Raw genomic sequence first — 21,899 nt, 5'->3', positions numbered from 1 at the left:
ACAACTGTAGCCAATGGAAGCAAATGTCCGGAAAATCCTTCTGGGACAGTGAAATATTATTTCACGATCATCAAATTCACTATAGATAATGGCATTTGTGGACACCAGGAAACTGCAGGCTGATTTTGAATCAACAGGTGTTTAAAACTGAGTAGCAATTTAAGGGTGTGGATATTTGCTGCTTTTGTTTTCCCACTGAATTTGAGTGAAAGTCCCATTAAGACGTTTTAAAATCATCAATCAGCCTCCTGTTTCACATCGCAAAATCCTGACATTCGAACAGAGACGTAAACATATTTAAGAGCGACTGTGACTCCACCAGATGATCATCCTCTCCAAGAGTCGGTTCATTTTACTGACACGTGTGCGCTTGTGATCGTGGATGTGCAAAGACGACATGAGTCACACACACATTTAGTCTGAAAATATTTCTTTTGCATAAATGCCGATTCAAAACATGGATCATTTCTTTACAAGACAATGATCATTTCAGTACATGTAAACACGTTTTGTGACAGAAAAGCCTCAACAGTTTTGATAAATCCAATCACACATCAGACACACTGCAGTTTACCCAGCTGCTTTTTCTCTACAGTTTTTTTTTTTTTTGTTTCTACTTCACATCTAGAATCTCTGATTAAAATGAACCAAAAGGTGACAAAAAAGAAGCATGAAATATTTTACTTTTAGTTGCAAGTTGGTAAAATGTCCTGTAAATCTTAGTCTACAGATTAAAACGGCTAGGAAAAAGTACTTCATGCTCATTTTCACTATACAAAATATTTGAATATTTAGAGGCAGCAGCACTTGGAAAACATTTAGCAACAAGCTGTTTAGAAACCTTGTCAAGATACAATAATATATACAGACACACAAACACAATGTTGTCACTTTTTTTGTTGTTTTTTTTTTATGCAAAATCTTTAAGACAGCTAAGGTTTTCATTCTGAACCAGCCAAATGTTTCTAAAACATCTCAATATTATTGTCCAGAGAGATTTGGACATGACATACAAGAATGACAGTGTTGGTTGGACAGAAACCAAAGTGCAATATTGCCCTTTACACAAACATTAACACACTTTTATTTTCATTTTTTTTCTCGTTTTTAAAAAGAAATGGATTGAGTATAAAGTAAGAAAAAACATTTTCAGAGCTGAGGCAAAAAAATAAAAATAATAATAATTCATATCGCTAGAAAAATAAATTAAAGAAATTTGTGATGATTCCAAAGTTTCCCACACAGACGAAGAAGAAGCCAAATACAAAAGCGGGGGTGATGTCCTTTTGTTTCGGGTTCTATCGTCACTATAAGCCTTCGAACGCGTTGTGCCATTTTTACAGAGGACACGGCTTCAGTTTAACTCTTTAAATGTATTTAAAGCTCCAGAGTGTAAACATTAATTTAGGTTTGAAGGAGATGGGGCTGCGAGCTACTCTATCTGACACAAAGTTAGAACTAAATCGCGTTTTTACCAATTAACCTAACGTGTACGTCTTTGGACTGTGGGAATAAACTGATGAAAAGAAAGAAACGTCTCACATAAAGGCTTTGGGCGTCCTGCAGGATCAACCTTCCTGCTGTGCGAGATCTGAGCGCTAAACCACTGCATCACTGATAACATAACACACAGGCGCATCTCAAAATCCTATGACATCATCCAAAAGTTTATTTACTTCAGTAATTTCACTAGAGAATTGAAATTATATATTGTCTAGAGTCACTGAGCACAGAGTGGTGTATTTAAAGCGCTTATTTCTGTTAATTGGGACTTAAAGCAGGTCAAAACTTAATAAGAAACTTAGAATATTACATAAAGCCAGTACAAAGATAATTTTTAATGGAGAAATGTTACGTCTAAATACTGATGAAACAACTGTGAACTCCATCAGATAATAATTGACGCCCTTCAGTAGGATGGTTTGTCAGAAAATCGCAGCTAAATAAGCTGGCTGCTCACAGGCTGCTGTATCCAAGCACATTAAAAGAAAGTGGAGCTGAAGGAAAAACTGCAACAGCCAAAAGGTGCACAAGGAAAGCCTAGACAAGGATGTTCATGAAGTGTCTGGAGTCAAAGCTTTAAAAGCCACCACACACAGAAGGCATCCAGCAAATGGAGCTGCGTTCATTCTGAAACACTGAAGTATCTTATCTGGGGTAATAATAATAATAATAATAAAAAAAAAAAGACTGGCTTGTCGTCAGTGGTGCAAAGTCATATATTTAAATAAAAGCAAATTTAGCATGTCTTTTGGATATCAAGGTCCCAGAGTCTGGATGAAGAGCAGAGAGGCACAGAATCCAAGTCGCTTAAGGTCCTGAGTAAAGAGGATTTGGGAGTCATGTCTTCTGCTGGTGTTTGGTCCACTGGTTTTTTTGTTTTTTTTTTCTTTCTCAAGTCCAAAGTCAAAGAACTTCATGTTTATTTCTGCTGAAACGCTTTATGGAGACACTGATGTCATTTTTTTCAGCATCTGTGCACCGTGCCAAACGATCGACACTCATTTGACAGTGGCGTCGCTGTGCTTGATTAGACTGAACAGAAAATATGGAGTTATGTCAAGAAGAAGATGAGACACACACAACAAGCCGACGGCCGATCTGCTTTAGTACCTCAGAGCCACAGGCTGATCACCTCAGTACCATGATGGCTTCATGCAAAAGGAGCTGACTAGGGACTTTTTGTATGTTCTGTAAAGTACATACACATACCTTTTAGGACTTTGAGTTACATTTCACTGTACGAAAAGAGGTCTGACTAAAAATTTGATAGACCCATCAAATTTGATTGATAGACCCATATTTTGGCATAGAGATTTTTTTTCCATTGATCTAATGTAATATTGTAATATTGTGATCTTTAAATCCAGTAACAAACACTTTAAATACACCACTCTGAGTCTCTTTGACTTTCCATTTCTAAACTAAATCACTGAAATAAACTTTAAAATGATGCTAAAGTTTTGGAGAATACACTTGTATTTTGTATTTTTCATCAGACTAACAGTTTTGCAGCTGCAAGTGGCTTAAAATGTAATAAGTGCCTTTCATTAAACCTCGCACAGATGTTTGTCCTCATTTAGTTGAACTTATCACAGTACCAGACTTGGCTTTTCTTTAATACTGTCTGATTTGTGAAGTATATAAAATTAAAAAAATAAAAAGATATTATCATGGATATATAAATTTTAGTGCATTATCATTGTCAAAACAAGTTTAGGAAAACAAAGTGCTAAATTTTCACTCCTTTTCAGCTGTTGACATATTTAAAAAAAGAAATATCTACAGACAAATGTCAATCAGGAATTGCGACGTCTTAAAAATACAGATCTTTGTTTTAGGACCATTTTGGCATCTGTTTGTGCTTTTTTTTTTAATTATTATTATTTTGATCTGTAATTTATAAAATCTTTATTGTCTAAAAATGAGCTGTCCCTATGACTTATCCATGTTTAACCCAAGCTTAAGCTAGGTCGTTGGGTGAAACATAATTTATCGTGTTTTTTTTTTTTTAAACACTAATGAGATAACAGGTTCTGCCTTTTTTTTCATCCAAAGTTCATATTGCACATTTTAAAATTTTGCAACGTTTCAAGTCTGAATCCCAAACATGATACACGCATGCAGCTGCCCTAAAAAAGGCCTAATACCAAGTCAGAAGCCTGAAAACCAGAAATGACTGGTCTTGGAAACACACTATGGAGGCACATGTCAGCACAGTGGCCAGATGACTCTTAAAAAAGGGGTGGATTCATTTGGTTTTTTTTTGGGAGGGGGGGTTGAAGAAATGAAAGTACTTTTTTCTAATAACAGACTGGACCAAAAAAAAAAAAGTGTTCATATCAATATTCACTCTGTGATTTTTTTGTAGTACTGTCCCCACGGGGAGGAACGTTCAGGCTGTCCAACAGTACGCGTGACAAATAAATGCTGTTCAGCTCACTCTCTGCTTTATATGCAGGAATGGTCCCGCTGGATTTTGGGTTGAAGAGGTGCGGATTAGAGGCTTTTATTCAGCTTTTTTCACCGCCTCTGCTCCCTGGAGATAGGAGGCCGTCTCCTCTCCCTTTTTCAAAATGTCCCTGCTATGATGGGCAGTCCTGACTTCGTCGCCTTCGTTTAATGCCCACTTCGCCGTTCATGCCGCTCCGCGTGCTCTCGTCCTTTCTCCTCTTCATTCTCCCAGTCTGTTTGGAGGAAATGGGATTTAACACGAGCACGTAGAAGAAACCACTGCCAGAGATACTTGAAACACTGATTGCACATAAAAATGACAATGTAAAACGAAAACTGTCAATTGCACTTTAAAGTTTCCGATGTTTATCGAACGTTTTTTGAACATTTTGTGTCATTTATTCGTGTCTTTTTCTACAGAGCCATGAGTCGCCATGAGATGTTTCACCACTAGAGGTCCGTATAACACCGAAAAAGTACAGGCAGGATGCGTCAGAACAATATGATTTATTCCTTCAAGGAACTAAAGAGATAAACATTTCAGGTTGAAACAGATGTTTAGGATTGATCTCAGAATATAAAATGGAGAATCTCTTACGCTGTCAAATTTAACACATTTTTATCAATGTTTTGAAATGATTTCTATTTTCCTGTTTAACAAATTTTATGCTAAGGAATACGTAAAATAAGGTAGGATTATTGATGTAATTTTTGAGAAAATACACTCATTGTGTTGTGGTCACTACGTTAAAAAACTAGCACATATCAGAAAATATGTGTATTGATGCAGCTAACTCTCATTTTATAAACAGTTAAATAAGAACTATGATTTAAAAGTCTTACAAACATCCAAAAGTATGTTCTTTTCTCAGTACATTAGTTTATGAAAGTATTTTAAAGCTACATTATGGCACCACTTAACTACATGAACTTATTGATTTTCAGTTTCTTTTCAGGAAGGGAAAAAATGTGTTTTTAGCATGATTCTTAAGCTATATTTAGCCTAGAAAGGACAGTTTACAGACCTTGGAGTCCCTCTCCGCAAATTTCTGGAACATGTTGGCGTAGATCTTCTTTTCCTGCTCTTGATGTTCCTTCATCTTGCTTTGGCAGCTGGAAAGCTGAGCACGAGCAGCGCGATTAAAGGGGTTGACTTCCAGGACCTTCTGAAAGTCCGCCATGGCCAGGCTGTACTCGTTGCGGAGAAGCCGCGCTTCCCCTCGGCGATACAGAGCCTTCTCGTTGCTCTCATCGTGCTCAATTACCTTGCACAAACAAACACAGGCACATGGAGAGACATTAGCATGCAACAGCAGATGAACATAGCCGGAGGGGTGCAGACGTGCGCTTGTCATCAGGGTAACGCAGCTCACCTTATTACAGTTGTCCACTGCTTGAGAGAACTCTTTTAGCCGAAGGAAGCATAGCGCTAAATTGAGGTGAGCTGTTGAAACGTAGTCTTGTATCTTCTTATGCTGCTCCATCCCGGTACCGCACTCCAGCTCCAGCCAGGAAATGATCCGCTGGTACTGGATGACTGCCTGGTGGTGCCGTCCCGCCTAACGGTGAAAAATACGGATCGGTTCTGAACAGATACATAACCACAGCACTTTAATGGGAAACAACCAGCAATGAAAACTGTACCTTGAAATACTGATTCCCTTTAGTTTTCACTCCAGAGACGAGATCCAGCTTTTCATTCAAGTCCATTTCCCAGGATTCTTTAGCCTGGTGAGAGAAATTATTATTATTATTATTATTATTATTATTATTATTATTATTATTATTATTGGGATAAGATACATTTTTCTAATCTGATCGTCTATAAAGCAAAATTTCTGCATTTTATTCATAAAATTACCAAAAAGCAAAAACTGTCACTCACCCTTTTAAAGTTTTTTAGAGTAACTTCATACACAATTTCTTTATCTGGTCCAACTTTGTACTCTGGTTTGCCTTCATTACCAAACCCATACCTGTAAATGAACCAAAACCACACAAATTTAATCATAAAACAGATCAATAATTATTAATGGCCCAAACGGTAACTATGATGAATTAGTGATACTCCTTGGCTTTTTCCACATTTTGCCATATTAAACCTCAACTACTCAATTTCTAAAGATATTTAATGTTTTCAAACTACCTAAGTATTCTCTCGACAGGTACATCTAAGGAGATTGAATTCCTTATCAGCCCTGGATTTTATTTAGGTGCATCGGATTAAAGGAGTGTGAATTATGTGCATAAAAGTAGCCAAAATCCCAATAAAAGACATTTGTGGCTGTAACGTTGCAACATGTCAAGGTCTGCTTTTGCAAGCCACAGAAAATTAAGCATTTTCTTGCAAAAGCCACATATCATACCAACCTTTCATAAAATTTGACAGTAAACCTGCATGACCAAACATCATGTTTAGGAACTAACCACAGAAGGTTAATAACAATGGCACACAGCCTAACAAGACTTTGTGAAAGAAAAGTTAACATTGTTGCATTTTGAGGCAACCAAAGGATTTCATTACGAAGCACATTCCAGATCCTCTGTTTCATTTGTTGCAAACCAAATGACTAAGCTTAACTTCAAAAGGTTTCTAGCAACTTAAAGGATGGAAAAATGCATGCATATATGAGTCTAATGAGGAACAGACTGCTGCAAATCGACACAATAAATCTGCAGATATAGAGGGAGTCTCTGAAGAAGGACCAGAAAGAACAGCTCTGATTCATGCATGAACAATGCTTTCCAGTCTTTGATGATCTGGGCCTGAGAAGCACTTGTTGCTCTTGAAACTATGGCGCTGCCTTGACTCTCAAGGTTATCTACAAAACAGTTTTGCTGCATATTTCTAATACCTCCTTTCTCATGCTTTCGCAGAAAGTAAGACAAATGGCCAGTGTGAGTAAATGGATTTATTTTTATTTTTTTAAATTCTGTTTTCAGTTTCTCTAAAAGAGTTTTACATTTGCGTCAACGATCGCTAATGTGACGTGACATTAGCCATTGTCTGTTTCATAGAAAGAGCAGTGATGTACTCTTTATTCATGTTTTCTTAGAAAAATTATGAATTACGCACAATTTGGAAAAATTCAATTTTTGACTTATGAAGTATACTGTTAAGCAATTTCACAAACAAATCTTGCAATCCTTTTAGAGTCACATAGCACATTTTCCTACACAGTTGATATCCTGCTATTGGAATATTTAATGCCTATCATCTCTGCTTTGTGACAAAAAAAAATCCATAATCTCTGTCAATATTCTCAGAGCAACTCATAAAGAATTTAAAAAAACTGTTGAAGAAGGTTGGAAATGTTACATGCACACTATAAATACATTTTACGATATGTCAGTTTCTCGATATAATACCTTACAGAAGTTTTCATACCAATTGCAATTTCTACCAAGGCAAAGCAGGGCATAATAGTGAGAGGAACAACATTTGAACATTGTTTAAATATTTTTTTTTTTATAACAAAAAGGTATGAAAATCAGAAATCTATCCCCAATAAATCAAAGTAAAATGTTCTTTTACTTACAGGAACTTACAGGAAGTTCAGCAAACTTCCTGGCCTACAAGCAGAACTCTTTGTTTTACAGAAAAGTAGCACTCAAACACACCGTCCCTATAGTGAAACACGGCAGTGGCAGCTCATGCTGTGTTTGTGTTTGGGTCAAGATGGAAGAAAGGTTTGTGATTCCACACAATTTTGACCCAAATACAGGTGTGCTCCAAAAAAAAGATTCCTTCCATTTCACGACATTGAAGTCTTTGTTTGTAGCCCATTAAAAAGTGAAAATATTCAAGGAGTATGAATAATTTAACAGCCACTATATTTGTTTTGATTCAATCATTTATTTATTTTTTTTGGAATATGGACACATGCTACTTTTCAAATTTCTGTTTCATTTTGGTCAACTTTGTAGTTAGTTATTGTAAACTTACAGTCAGGAGAACAAAAAAAAAATTCAAGAATAATTCTCATTTGAAAATCACAGAGGAAGCAGGAGCACATTTTGCACGCTTTAAAGATGTGTGAGAAACTTACTTTGGTTTAAGGTAAAGTAAGCAGCATTCTCCTCTCTGCATCTTGTCCATCGCTCGGTCCACCCCCAGAGGAATGCCTTTGTCTTCACCTTGACCAACAATGAAGCTAACGTCCCTGCAGTCGAACAGCCGGTCCCCACAGCGTCCCTCCAGGTGCACTGCGCGAAACATCACACACTCAACCTCCCGACAATATAATTTAACCACAACGGCATTGACCTGTAAAACAAATGTTTGAGGTTACCATCAACGGTCGCTCCGTCGTTAGGATTGCTGTAACCTTCCCCTTTGACCTTTATTCTCCTCATAATGCCGCCATCAGCTGTAAGTATCTCTCCTTCAAAGTTAAGCAGCTCCATCTGTTGTAAAAAAAAAAAAAAAGAAATTCTTCAACAAGTCTTTTCTTGCAATTGTATCTTATTTTTAATACTTTGAACAAGTACTGAAGTTTATCTAGCTTTGTAAAAGTAAACAGGTGGCGCCTGTGTGATTTGTAAATGACTGGTTACTGAAGATAACAGTAACAAGTCAACTGCGAACTTGATGATTGGTTTTTAGTCCATAAGTTACCATAATTTAAAAAAAAATGACACTTCATTGGGTTCATGCATTAATTTGGCAAAGCTGGTCTTAAGTGTTGTTTAAAGTTCTCTGTGGCTTATTAAACCACCAGAACAGCTTTGATACTTTTGGATTTTGTATTTTTTGCATATTCATTCCAGTAATATTCATTCTTTTTTAGTATCAAGACAATCAAAATACACTGTTCAGCAGTATACACCTTACTGAGTCAAGTTCGCTCAGTTAGGATGTAGGTTAATGCGACACAAATCTTTTGACTGTTTCAGTGAATATTTGCACATTGCATAAACATCTTTTCACACATTGTATAAAAAGATGCAAAATAATGCTAATTATTTTACGTTAGTTAGGATAATTTAAGTTTCCTAAATACCACAATAATAAGAGAATGTCTTTTTAGCTACTGAAAAATCAAAAGTTTACATTTATTTTCTAAGCTTTTAGTGGAACTGCATTTTAATCTGTATTTTTCTGTTAAATGTTTTAAGTTTTCTGCCATAAATGTCTCACATTAATTTGATGGGATTTTCTTCCAGGCAGAACCGCTCTAATTTTGAAAGTTTTGTAGGCAACCTTGCTCAAAAACACACACACAGGTTATCCGGACACTTACATCATGACTTTGTGATTAGCACTCCAAAGTAAATTTATTTAGTTATCTCCGAGACACTAGTGTCATTGTCCATGTTTCAATATTTCCATACAACGTTCTATCCTCATGATGCCATCTATTTTGTAAAGTCCATCCTGCTGCAAAACTCCTACATAACGCGACGCTGCCGCCCTCACATGGTTAACAGTCCATGGTGATCTTCCCCAATTTTCCTCTGAATGTAACGCAACATATGTGCGTAATTGAGAAGAATAGTACTAAAAAATATGAAGCTTGGGAATGTTAAGCAAAATTACATTCCTCTTGAAATGTTCAATACTTTTGGTTAATTAAAACATCAGAGTGCGTCTTTAAAGAGCTCTTTAAAGAACATGTGAAGCTTAGACGAGGCAGCTGATTGGTCAACGAGGCATTAAAATAGAAAAACTTGTGCATTTTATAATCAGCAAACTCAGGCTTTAGACACAAAACACGTGCTTCCACATTAGAAGAGTTCCTCAGACTGATTTATAATTAATCTAAGGCTGCAGCAGCACACTGACCTCAAACACTACTGAAGAGTTGGGAGGAATTTTGTCTGGATTTCCAGTCGGTCCGTAGGCATAATCTGGTTTACAGAGCAAGCTGCACACCTCTCCTCTCTGCATGGACAGCACACCAATGTCCCATGCTTTCAGGACTTGTCCTGTGACAGGATAAAGATTCAGAAAAGTCATTAAATTTTTTTTACAAAGGAATTAAAAATGTGCTTCACTTTGAATACATTTGCTGTGAAACATGACGCTACTTCCAGAGAGTATTGGATTATATTTGCATAAAACTGGACTGGAAACAAGGAAATGCTTTTCTGGTATTTGTTTAAGTCATAAATTACATATTCCCATCAGCTATTAAAAAAGTAGGTCTGTCACTAAGTACTTTTGCATTTCTGCTAATTACTACTTAAAGTAAAATATGGCACATAGGACTCAGGAAGTTTCACAGTAATGACCGATGGCAGCTACCTTTTCCTACATTAAAGCAAAATGGCTCCTTCCGTTCCCAACTGCAATCAAATTTCTTCCCAGTAAGCAGTTTTCCAGTGTAGTGTACGGTCACTTTGTCCCCGATCATTGGCCGGTCCCCATCGAGTCCCTGACGCCTCACAACCYMAAAAAAAAAAAAAAAAAAAAAAAAAAAAAAGACGRAAAAAGAATTTTCCATTAAACAACATCCAAAGGAGCAGCAGCTGTAAWWKWYMMMGGAAATTGAWWMMRAWAWRCAGAAAATGTAAGCARAKATMWTRYAYACCTTGAAAACTCCCTGATCTTTCCTTGGTGTTACGTCAATACCGTTCGCAGCAAAGACAGCTGTTGCTGACTTATCGTCCATGGGCAAAAACTGATCTGTGGTCATTGCTGCTTTAAGGGCATCACACAATAACACTGCAAAAGACGCAAAGAAACACACAGGCCAACAAGTTAACAGTCTGATCTCTGCTGATTCTTTTTATGTTTTTAGCTTTGTTTATGGAAAATCAGACATTATGTAACTTTTTTTTTGCAGCAGCAGCAGTGAACCATGAATAAAACCAAGAATAAAATGCTGAACATAATCAAGCCCAAATGAACAACATTCATCTTCACATTATATAACCTGAACCTTTTAAGGACATGTGTTCTGAAGCTATGCATTGAGATGGACTCATATTAATAGCTTTGCTGGAAAATGCCTCATTAGCAGCTGTATGAGGAGCACCGCTGTAATACACCTTGTCTGATCCCCACACAGATTAGGTCATTACATAACCATAACTCTGTGCATGTCGCTTTCTTCACTCAGCCGTGTTCCCTCACAAATTACGTTATTTGGCATTGTGCTCTTTGACTCTCCCTCTCTAAATAACGTCAGGGTATTGCACAAGCACCAAAACTACGCATGCAACATAGCGGAGTGGCATTCGGACGTTTGCACAGCATATTTTTCCTAAAAACCTCTTCATTATTAGTGACGTCTTCTCTCCGAGAGCCTTAAACACGCAGGGAGAGCGTGGGCTTAGCCACACGCTCACGCTGTGTGCTGATAAAGCTGTGCCGTCTCAAAAAGAAAAACAAAGCTCAGATATCCCTGAAATTGATCAATACGCTCATAATATGCCTCTTCAAAATTTGAGGTTTTGATTTTCTTAATTAAATGCCGTGCTGTAGTTCAAATGCCATCTTCTCGGTTACCTTCCTGACTGTTTTTGCCAATGCGAACACACATTTGGCGAGTAACACAACAGAGCTATTCACAAGATAGCAAGCTCTACAGTTACACAGATATACAGTACTTCAGCTAAATTATGCCACAGGGTCATATAGCAATGTTTCTATTAGCATTGAACAACATTAGCATGGGGAAAAAAGAGGCCTCTGGGACGTCACTGCATTCACACTCTGCACATGGAGACGCTAAACTAAAAACCAACAAAGAGTAGGACAATATTTTATATGCATTTTGAATAGAGTGAAGTGAATCTGTTTCAACTTAAAGAAACATTTGACTGATTTGCCAAAAATAAAATGGAGGGGAAAAAAACATTGGCAAAGAAAGTCTGTATGGGCATGTGCGAAGGGAGCGCCATGCTTATGGAGACCCACTAACGCACTTGCCTTATTGTGGTTAAAGAGCATAGCTACTTTGCCCAGTGCTTTACACAAGCAGAACCAAACAATGCTATATTTGCAAAGAAAAACACAGTTAGTTCTAGCAATGGCATTGAAAAGAACAGCAACAAAAACAACGGAGATTAAACCAAAGCTGCCTTTGTCACTGTTTATGTGCAAGAGGGTGACCATATTTTGATTTTCCAAAAAAGAGGACACTTGTCCGAGTCCTGAAACACTTCAATGAAACAATCAACATCGGTGTTTTTATGCAGTTTTTCAAACGTAGATTACCACAAACCAACATGGTTTGGCCATGTGGCATTTGTTCAGTGATATTTATGAAGGAGAGGCAGAGAAGCAATGTAGGCGGTGTGGTTGCTTTTAAATAGTGTTGAAAGTGTAGGGAGATATGATGTATATGATATCATTAAGTATTGTTACTTAATACTTATTGTTACTGCCATACCAGCAGCACTAATATCAGATTGTCATACTAGTCCTCATTTTTATGCTGGTGCATCTTTAATGATGATTACTCTTCTGTAGCTTAGAAAATTTACCTTTAATAATAACTTCTCACTTTTTAGGTCAGCTGGGAATCAATTCACATAAAAATCGGAAATTATATTTAACGTAATAGCAAAAATAAAAAGCAGAAGTCTCATAAGGACACTAAAAATGTGTTCTCTAGTCTTTAGTTTTCAGATTCATCCTCAGTCTCACTCTGCGCAGGGTTTTTAGATTTGTTTGTGTCCGTGTGATCTATTGATGCGTCCGCAGCTATAAAGTTCCTCAAGACTCTAGAAAGCCACAGAAATAGAAGTAAAAAAAAAAAAACATCTGTATGCTTAGATGTTATCCTATCATTCAAATCAAATTAGATGTTGTTTGTATTATGCTAAATTACTTCCGTGTGAAAAGGTGTTTTCTCAATACAATCTGCCACAACCGGCCCTTTGAGGACTTTCATGATCTTGACTGGCCCTGAAATGAAAATGAGTTTAACAGCCCTGGTTTTCAGAATATAACGTTTAGTCCTAAAAGTCACTGAATGACATTAGTTGATGCTTAAATTACCATTTCCATGTAGGTATAACAGAGTGCTGTGGAAGCATGCTACTTTTACTTAAGAAAATATTTTTTTAGCACTACTGCATTGTAACATAATAACTATATTGTATAAACATGATAATCTATTGTACAGTCGTGATAATTATCTTGCATAAACATACTAATTTTATCTAGAAGGTGTCTACAGTGTGCTTTTACTGCAATTCATTATGAAGACTAGTGCAAAGGGCAAGTTAGTCAAATTTTACTATAAGTTTTACTATTTGGTCTAAGACATGGAGAGAAACTGATGTTGCTGCACGTTGTTGTGGAAGTTATTGTTAGTACAATAAGGATCCTAAACAGAATGGGCCTGCAGAGAAGAAACAATCTGACCGATCCTCTCGATATGGCAGCCTTCCTCATTGACCAGGTGGAGAGTTATGGGAGGCATCAGTTTCACCACCTTGAATGTTTCCAATATGGAGATGTTGTGACTCGGAGTACAATAAGACATTTGTTCAAATTTATGGACCCTATCAGCGTGGAACGAAGGCAAAGTAGGTGGCTGATGCTACACTTTTATGTAAATCCTCTACCTAATTTCATGAGGCATAGATGTCATGGTTTATGTAGGAATCTCAACAAAGGGCCATCCATCTTTTTAGTCATTCATTCATTCTTCTCCACATGTATCCCAGATTAACCTGGTTTTTAAACTTCTACTGTTGAGTCTCGCTTTCAATGCATCATAAAAACAAACTACCGCCATCCACCATCTGGATAAATTGCAATAAATTAGTAAAGCGAAACTACATTTATGTAGAACCACAAATGAACTTTTGTTTTACCTCTTGCACATATTTTTGAGTTTTAGTTTCTTTAGCTACGTTTTCACATTCTAGTTTTGCTTTAAGCCAGGGGTGTCAAACTCTAGTCCTCGAGGGCCGGTGTCCTGCAACTTTTAGAAGTGCCTCTGCTGCACCACACCTGAATAGAATAATTAGGTCATTAGCAAGGCTCTGGAGAACTGAGGAGGTAATTAAGCCATTTGATTCAGGTGTTTTGTACCTGTGGCACATCTAAAAACTGCAGGACAGCGGCCCTTCAGGACTGGAGTTTGACACCCCTGCTTTAAGCCTTGCGGTTCACTTAGGAAATACTAAAGGTCACAGTACAACATTACGGTTAACTTTTTTTGGCATACAATCTGCATCAATAATCTGATAGAACCAAAATTAGAAATGCATCCTTTTGTCTTTGTAATAATTGTCTTTCCACTAGACAAACAAGACATTATGTGTGCATCCTGGCTGGCTGTAGGGGGGCTCAGACAGTGGCAACTTCACACATGCATGATTTATTAGCAGTCAGGACCCAAAGGTAGCAGCTCTGACTGAAGCCTTTTTTTGAAAAGGAGCCAATAGAAAACTTACTGAACGTAACAACAGAGCCTCAAAGTTGGCAAAACCAAGTCTTATACATGTTCAATTGGTGTCAGTGACTTCAATTATCTGTCCTCTGTATATGTTGGGAAAACATCGTGTTTTCAAATTTACTTACAGACACTGAGTTAATTTCCTGTGTGGATCTGTTTCCCCACTTTTATACTGGCAATTGCATTTATACACTAAATAACACTACAAGAAATATCAAACGCACGTTGCTGAAACTGTAGTAGATATAACGTAATTACTAAAACCTAACAAGTATTTTATTAAAATAAAATAACTGTATATCTACAATAACAACAGCTGTTTTCAGGGTTTCTGTTTCCAGTCAGCTGCCATACCAGGAATAAGATGTTCCTGTTTACGTTACAGATGTTGTTAGTGGTGCAGCACAACGAGCAGAGACAAGAAGTTAGAAAACTAGTGGTTTGAAAATCCAGTGAGTTTTACCGGTTGTGGGAGACTTTTTGGATAGTTTTATTGCTACATCCATATTGCAACTGTATGGGCAGGTAGTTGTGTTGATGGGAGTGTTCAGTAACATTTTTGTTGTGGATGTTGCTTGGTGAACAACAGACACAATTATTCAAGTCCCTCTGGCTATTAGTCATATGCTGTAAGTGTTTACTGAATGCCACTGCTGTGAATTTTCGGTTTTGGGAACGCAGCTGAAGTGTTTTTAAGTTGCTGTAATTTATTGACTAGAACGATGGGTCTAAATTTACACACAGGAAGGAAATTTGTTTTGAGTGTTTGAATTTACTGTCCTGCCTCAGTATTGCTACTTGTGTTTATCAATCTGAATACTACCAACATTTTATCAAAGCTCATGCCAGAATACATTTCAGACACACTTTAGTAACAATAAGCAGAATTTGTATTATTATTATTATTATTATTATTATTATTATTATTATTATTATTATTATTATTATTATTATTATTATTATTATTATTATTATTATAGGATAATGAATATTCCATTCAGTTATTGGAAGTTTATCTACGTACAATAAGATTATTAAGCTTCTTTTTCAAAGTACTTACTAAAAGTGTTAGAATGAATAAAAATGGTATTGGATTATTTTAAGAAATCTCTTCAACACCAACTAACGAAAGGCAAAAGAGCTACCAAGATACACAACAGACGTCCTTTAATTTTGAATTAAACTCTTCAAATAGCTATTTTCTTTCTGACTGACAAAAACTGGTTATGAATAGACAAACAAAAATGTTTAATCGTAAAACAGAAAATGTAAAACTTTGCCGTTTACAAACATGCCGATGCTCCGTTCTGATCAACCCTCAGTAAACTGGTTTCGTACTTCAGAGCGATTTGAATTTTATTACACAAATCTGACCTTTACGCCGGCGTTATCGCAAGAACATCTCCAGCTGAAAAGCTACACAAGAGTGAGAGGCAACAAAAAATTACAGAAGTATTTGACACTTGCAGTGACGTAACAGTCGATGATGAAACAGGTCTGCGTGAAAAAATGTTCAGTATGCGGCCCGACAGACAGGTCTGTTGCCAACATCACAGACATCCACACGGAGGGGAGAAGAGAAAACAGAAGTTTGCCAAACCCATAAAAGCTGTAATGACACGTTGCTGTTAAAGCTGCTGCATGATGACTCTTTTATCTCATCAGCAATTATGTTCCACTTTCCCAAAATCAATCCCAACAACTAAGCCCTCTTTGATAGAATTATGGCGAAAGTACAATGGAAAAGGAACGGTCATGTTAAAGCATGTTGCCAATCGGGGTGGTTGCCATTATGCTTTCACAGGCAGCAGCTGAGATATTAACACTTGTGCATTTTGAAAAAAAAAATTAGGAAGTAACAAAAAAGGTTATTTTCACAATGAGATACTCTACATCTGATAGGAGAAAGAGTGTTTTTGTCTCTTTAGGGAGTGACATCTTTTTCCTTTTTCTTTGCTGCCTTACAGTAATTAGTTTAGATTTTTGATTGCAACATCAGGAGTCTGTTCTGGCCAATTATCTGATATGAGAAAGCATAAAGGGTGTGGAGGAATAAGTCGTAAAGCTGACGTAAAAATTTGACGTAAAACTGGTCAAAAAGCCTTTTTTTCCCCTCTAGATATCCTGAATAGAACAGAAGCATTTCTGTTTCAAACAGGTAAAAAATGACTCCTATAGAAATGCAAAATATTCTGCTCATTAGACAAATTGCAAGATAAGAGATTATATCTTCTCATTTGGGGGAAAAAAAAAATCATGACTTTTTCAATTTTGTTCAAGTTAAAACAGATTAGGGGAAATTGCTTCTCTGTTTCCACTGATTAAACACTTACAATTCAGACCTAGTTTTTCCGAAGCAAGTAAAAGTCTTGGCTGAAAGGTCAGCAGGTGGTAACATTAGGAAGGGGATGGCCTACGCTTTGACTGCAATTCAGCAGTCAGCTAACATTTGCAAGGTGACTTTAACAGTGGCTTTAATTAGCTGCATCAATTTTCTGAATCTCATTTGCTTTACAACTCCTCTAAATAAACATTTTGTTGCAGGGATTGCCTTCAAAATGAATAATTTGAATTCACTTTATTCTATAAATATTAAACTTCAGCTGGATGAGCCAGCAATGACATTGCCTTTCTGAACGCGGGTCAAAATTTGAAATGATTCTTATAAAATGGCCATTGCAAGTTCTGCACACCTCAACCCACAGGTCAAAATCACGAAGACCTGAACGACTTGCATCCCGTCGCTCTGCTCCTTGACTTTTTGTGCCTTTCTTAGAAATAAAGTGTTTATCTGCAAGAAGAGTACAAAATGTTCCCTCCATCAGCCACAAAGCCCTTTTATGGACTTATAAATTTTATAGATTTGATCTTAGATGTAACTTATGCATGTGTCAGTCTTTGTGTGTGTGTTTGTGTCTGAACACAATGTTCCTTCTATTCACAGTTCCCGCTGGCAAAGCCTGACAGCGTTCGCCAATCGAAGACCCCCTCACGTACGATCCAGCTTCAAATCTTTTTCTGGGGGGGGGGGGTTGCAAAAACATCCCATTTCAAATTATCAAACTGAGGGTGTACGTTCACATTCTGGCTATCCCGGTGCATTATCTGAACCAGAAAACATCTACAACAACTCTAAATAACTGACATTTTCCACAGCGTGAGTAAAAGTTTCCAATTTCACCCATTTTGATCTTTTCGTCTGCTGTGGTTTCCATCTGCTGCATTATCAAGTGTGAGACACTAAAATAAACAGGGTGTGAATGTGAATATGGTTACGATACAGATAAGACGGCAAGTATGGACTTCATGTACCAAAAAAACTAAGATACCCTGCGGAAGAATGCGGGAAGAGAACACAATGAGCCAAAGAGCACATCCAGAGACGCACGCAGTGTATCTGTACATTCTGTCTCACATCCGTACTCAGCTGCTGATTCATACCTAAACAAGTGGAGACACTGTGTGTGTGATAAACCTGTACACCAACATCCCAAAGCACGGTCTGAGTCTGGTTTCCCTTTCTCACTCCAACCTGTTACAATTTAGCACGAAAGCTTTGCAAAGTCAAGTTCACAGAGGTCACTTTTTTTTTTGGAAATGTTGCAACAGTGGAAAGATTTTTGTTTTTAATGACTAAGTGTGCCTCTCAGTTTATTTTTAAAGTTTTAGCCAATAAAATGACATAAACACTGTATAATCATGTATCTGTATTACTTCAATTAACTATAAACCTATTTTCAAAAACAGAAATAGTACAAAAAAAAACTGTGCCTCTATAATTTTATCCTATTCACCTGGTTTGAATCTAATACAGCCATAAATTTAGAGTTACTCAGTGAACTTGCAATGTGCCCTGTAATAAGCATCGTGGCTTTAAAAATAAAGCACACAATGTACCGGAGTTAATGTTATAATTCTAAGAAGTAGCCATGAAACCTGTAATTTATGAGAAAGACATCTAAGCCTTCCCGGGATTCTGGATGTTCTCATCCTCCTCCTCTGGGACCCACACAAACGTAGACGCATGCAAAAAAAATAAAATAAAATAAAAAAATAATCTAGCATCAACCCTAAAATCAACTAAATTTGTCTCACTTTTTTTTTTTTTGCGTGTTTTCGAAATAAAATCATTGCGCATAACAAGTGTCCATTCACTGCCAGTCGTGAAATCAGAAAAGCCGGTAGGCTTGAAATCAACTTCTTGATCCAAGTTTTCTCTGCAACAGACTTAATAAATAGAAGAAAAAAAATACACTTACATTATCTCGTAATCCGCCTTTTTTTTTTTTTTTTCGTATAATACGCGTATAAAAATGTTCCCGGTCGCTGCAGTTGAACGCGTCTTCTCCCTCTATTAATTCAAGTCTGCGCTTCTTCTTATCTTAAATCCAGCTGGGTACTAAGTGTTCTGCCCATGTGGTTTTTAAGGTAGCGCTCTTTTCTCTCTTTTTGCCCCACTCTCCCCTCTTTCTTTGTTTCTTTCTTTTTCCTGTCCTCACTTGATGATGACTGGCTGTGCCGGTGTAGTCCCCACATGCAGCTCTGTCTGACTTCAAAATGACACTGTGGAGACACTATAGACACATAGAGACGCACGGAGTCCGAAATTGACAAGAGAGAGAGAGAGAGCGAGATAGAGAGAGNGCAGAAACGTGTAGAGTTGTGGGAGGGTGTTTAGTGTAAAATTACGGGCAGGTCTTGGAAAGCAGCCACAAAGTAACACAATGTTCCGGCTGTACTGTAGCTGTACCGCTGCCGCTGCTGATGAGAACACTGTGTTCCAATAGACACCCTGACCTGTAACCCGTTCCGTGCCAGGCCGGGAACAGCCTGTTCCGCAGCAGACTGTCCTCTCTCTCTCTCTCTCTCTCTCTCTCTCTCTCTCTCTCTCTCTCTCTCTCTCTCTGCTCAGCTGACAACACATATCAACAACACTGCCTGCCTGCACTCATACACGCGGATGTGTAAGCACCGAAATAAATGTACACCTCAGAGCCCGATAAGACGCGCGCTTTGACGGATCACTGTGTCTGAGAGGGACGGTAAAAACCCCGCCTTTCTGTCTTATCTTCCAACGGGTTTTCTACTCGCTTTCAAAGTACTCGCTGCCGTGTTTCCGCCAGGAAATGCTTTAAAAAAAAAAATGCGATTTTTATTCAACATTGCCATCGTTTGTTTTAGTATGTGTGTTTTATTTTATTTTATTTTTTTTAAAGAAAATAAATCAGTAATGCGTTGGTGCCTTCAGGCTGCAGCGGAGAAACAAGCAGCGTCCAAAAAAGAAGGGTGGGAAATATCAGCTAGACAACAAATGCAAATAAGAGAAAAACTTGAAAAACTGCCCTAATTGATTGTTTAAGGGCTATAGGGATTAATGCGTTGAGATTAAAGAGAGTAAAGCAATCGCATTAAACCAGCAACTTGACGCAAAAACTTACTTTCCTATCAAGTTCCCAAAATACAGTGATAGACGTTCCCTGGCAAAAGGCTGGATCCAGAGCTGCAAAGTAAATGTCCTCATTTACCAGGAGGCGTGAACACAAAGGCACAACGGGGCACAGGATCAGAACGCAAAGTTCAAACCAACATTTTTATGAAATGTTGCAGACAAAGTGTAAATATAATATCTTTGTTCAGTTCTTCCCATGAATCACACATCACAGAAGAAAATACATCTAAAAACAAAAACATTACATAACATTACACATGCACGCACGCGCGTGCAAAACATTTCTAATAATTACCTGTCCTATACCTGAGACAGCAGTTTTACATGGAAATTGGAGCAACGGAACATCATTGTTCCATTGTATGTCCAATATAAAGTCCTTTTTCTAACTAAACTGATCTAAGCTATTCATCTCTTTTGCAAAAACAGCACCTTCATTATTTATCCATACATCCATGTTCTGATTCAAAGTAATCAGACCGTTTAGTAACATTTAAGCATGGCTCTTTAGGCACTGCTGTTAAAATGTTTAATGTTTAGTTTAAGTTTATTGGTGTGCAGAAGACATACCCTGAGCATGTGCCCAAGAAAATGTATTTGGTAAGATATTGTAACCCTGTAAAGTCGATATGTAATTAATACGTCTAATCTAAAGCACTTTTTATAATTCCTACTAGAAACAAAACATTGCGTCTATCCAAAAGTACTTCAATGTCTGATATTAACATATTTTGGAAATCAGCTAAACTTCCATCTCAACCATTACTTTCTCCAACATGAAGAAGAAAAAAAAGCAATGCATTACTTATGAAATTGATCAAATGATAACTCTGACTGAAAGCAGCTCAGGTTCACCTTAGAAGATTGAATCATCATCCCATATTTAGGATCACAGCACATTCTAATAGTCATATAATAGCTGACATAATTTTTTTATTTGCATATGTGATATATTAAAATACTAAACCATGGGTAAGAATGCTTAAAAAACTCATTTTAATTCTTCTGGAGAGGAGACAAATGCAAAGACGTTTCCTTATCTTTATGTCCAGCTTCAAAGAGATAGAAACATGCATGAATTAATATAAATATTTTATGACAATAACAATCGAAGGATAGCCCTTCCACTTTTACTCTACCTTAAAGTTAATATCTCATTTTTATCTAATATCTTTACTTACTTATGCTATATTTCAGTTTCTCAAAAGCTCTTTTTGTTACTGTTATCAGATTGTGCTGTTGACCCATATTGTTTACATTTCTTATTTATGGCACATTTATATGACTGCTGACATCACTTGTAGCTATGCAATGCTACAAATATTTAATGTACTAGAACAAACCATATTGTTGGTTACTATGAAAGAATGTTAAACTTTAATTTGTCTTGAGAGGAAAGCTTTCATTCAATTCATGCAATCAAGTAGATCTATATTTTTTAGTATCTTTATTATTATAGATGTAAAAGGATGTATTATGCATGTGAACCCAGTTATGAATCTGGATGTACTTTTATTTTATGTGAAGTTTCGTAATGCTTTTAACTTATTTACCTTATGATTAGACAACAGTATAAACATATTTAAGCCTTGTTTCGATGGCTTCCCTTTCATAATGTTGAGAAGTTTAATGTTTAATATTTTATTACCTTGTTTTGCAAGTCAACCTTTAATCTCTTAAGAAAATCATGCCACTGTTGTGAAATTACTTTTATAGGAACAACAAAAGAGATAATGTTATACAACTTTAAAATTTCAAGTCATTCTCAAGGAGCCAAGTTGCAAGTACAGACTAATTAAAAAAAATTTAATGTTATTGAAAAGTTGCATTACAGATTAATTACACACAGATGGATGTGTAAAAAAAACAACAACTTTTATTTCAGTTAATTATGATGATTTTCCAATTATGGTTAAAGAAAACATGACATTTAAGATCAGAATATTACACCAGACCAATAAAAACAAAAAACAGAAATGGTTATAGAGAAATGTAGCCTTAATGACAAGTATGTGCTTATATGTTTTAAATTTTCAAAAAGTACCTGTAATCCGGAAAAATTAGCTTAATCAAAATTTATTGGATTTGGCTGTATGTAAATGTTCATAAAATTTTATAACTGTAGTGGTGAATAA

General features: G+C 36.7%; 1 protein-coding gene across 2 annotated transcripts; it reads right to left on the bottom strand.

Annotated features, from left to right (window-relative positions):
* Positions 1–409: 409 nt before the first annotated feature.
* On the bottom strand, positions 410–20,531 carry fkbp5 (FKBP prolyl isomerase 5). Of its 2 annotated transcripts, none has more exons than XM_008408768.2 (11): positions 19,754–20,531; positions 10,489–10,621; positions 10,202–10,347; positions 9,740–9,882; positions 8,247–8,361; positions 8,004–8,160; positions 5,840–5,930; positions 5,599–5,682; positions 5,328–5,513; positions 4,980–5,219; positions 410–4,187 (listed from the first exon to the last, which is right to left on the bottom strand). In XM_008408768.2, coding segments are annotated over exons 1-11 (1,398 nt in total). In that variant the 5' UTR covers positions 19,755–20,531; the 3' UTR covers positions 410–4,085. The 2 variants fall into 2 exon arrangements, with proteins under 2 accessions (XP_008406990.1, XP_017160280.1); XM_017304791.1 differs by lacking the exon at positions 19,754–20,531 and adding an exon at positions 18,575–18,939.
* Between the last annotated feature and the right edge of the window lie 1,368 nt (positions 20,532–21,899).

Source organism: Poecilia reticulata, linkage group LG5 (genome assembly GCF_000633615.1).
Source record: "Poecilia reticulata strain Guanapo linkage group LG5, Guppy_female_1.0+MT, whole genome shotgun sequence".
Classification (NCBI taxonomy): Eukaryota; Metazoa; Chordata; class Actinopteri; order Cyprinodontiformes; family Poeciliidae; genus Poecilia; species Poecilia reticulata.
The sequence above is the reverse complement of the archived record's forward strand: the minus strand, read 5'-3'. Positions and strand labels throughout refer to the sequence as shown.

Excerpts from the sequence above, each read along its gene's own strand:
- fkbp5 (XM_008408768.2), bottom strand. Across the intron at positions 8,161-8,246 it reads CGACGGAGCGACCGTTGATG|TGCACCTGGAGGGACGCTGT; the intron begins GTAACCTCAAAC and ends TGTTTCGCGCAG. Across the intron at positions 5,931-8,003 it reads TTACTTTACCTTAAACCAAA|GTATGGGTTTGGTAATGAAG; the intron begins GTAAGTTTCTCA and ends GTTCATTTACAG.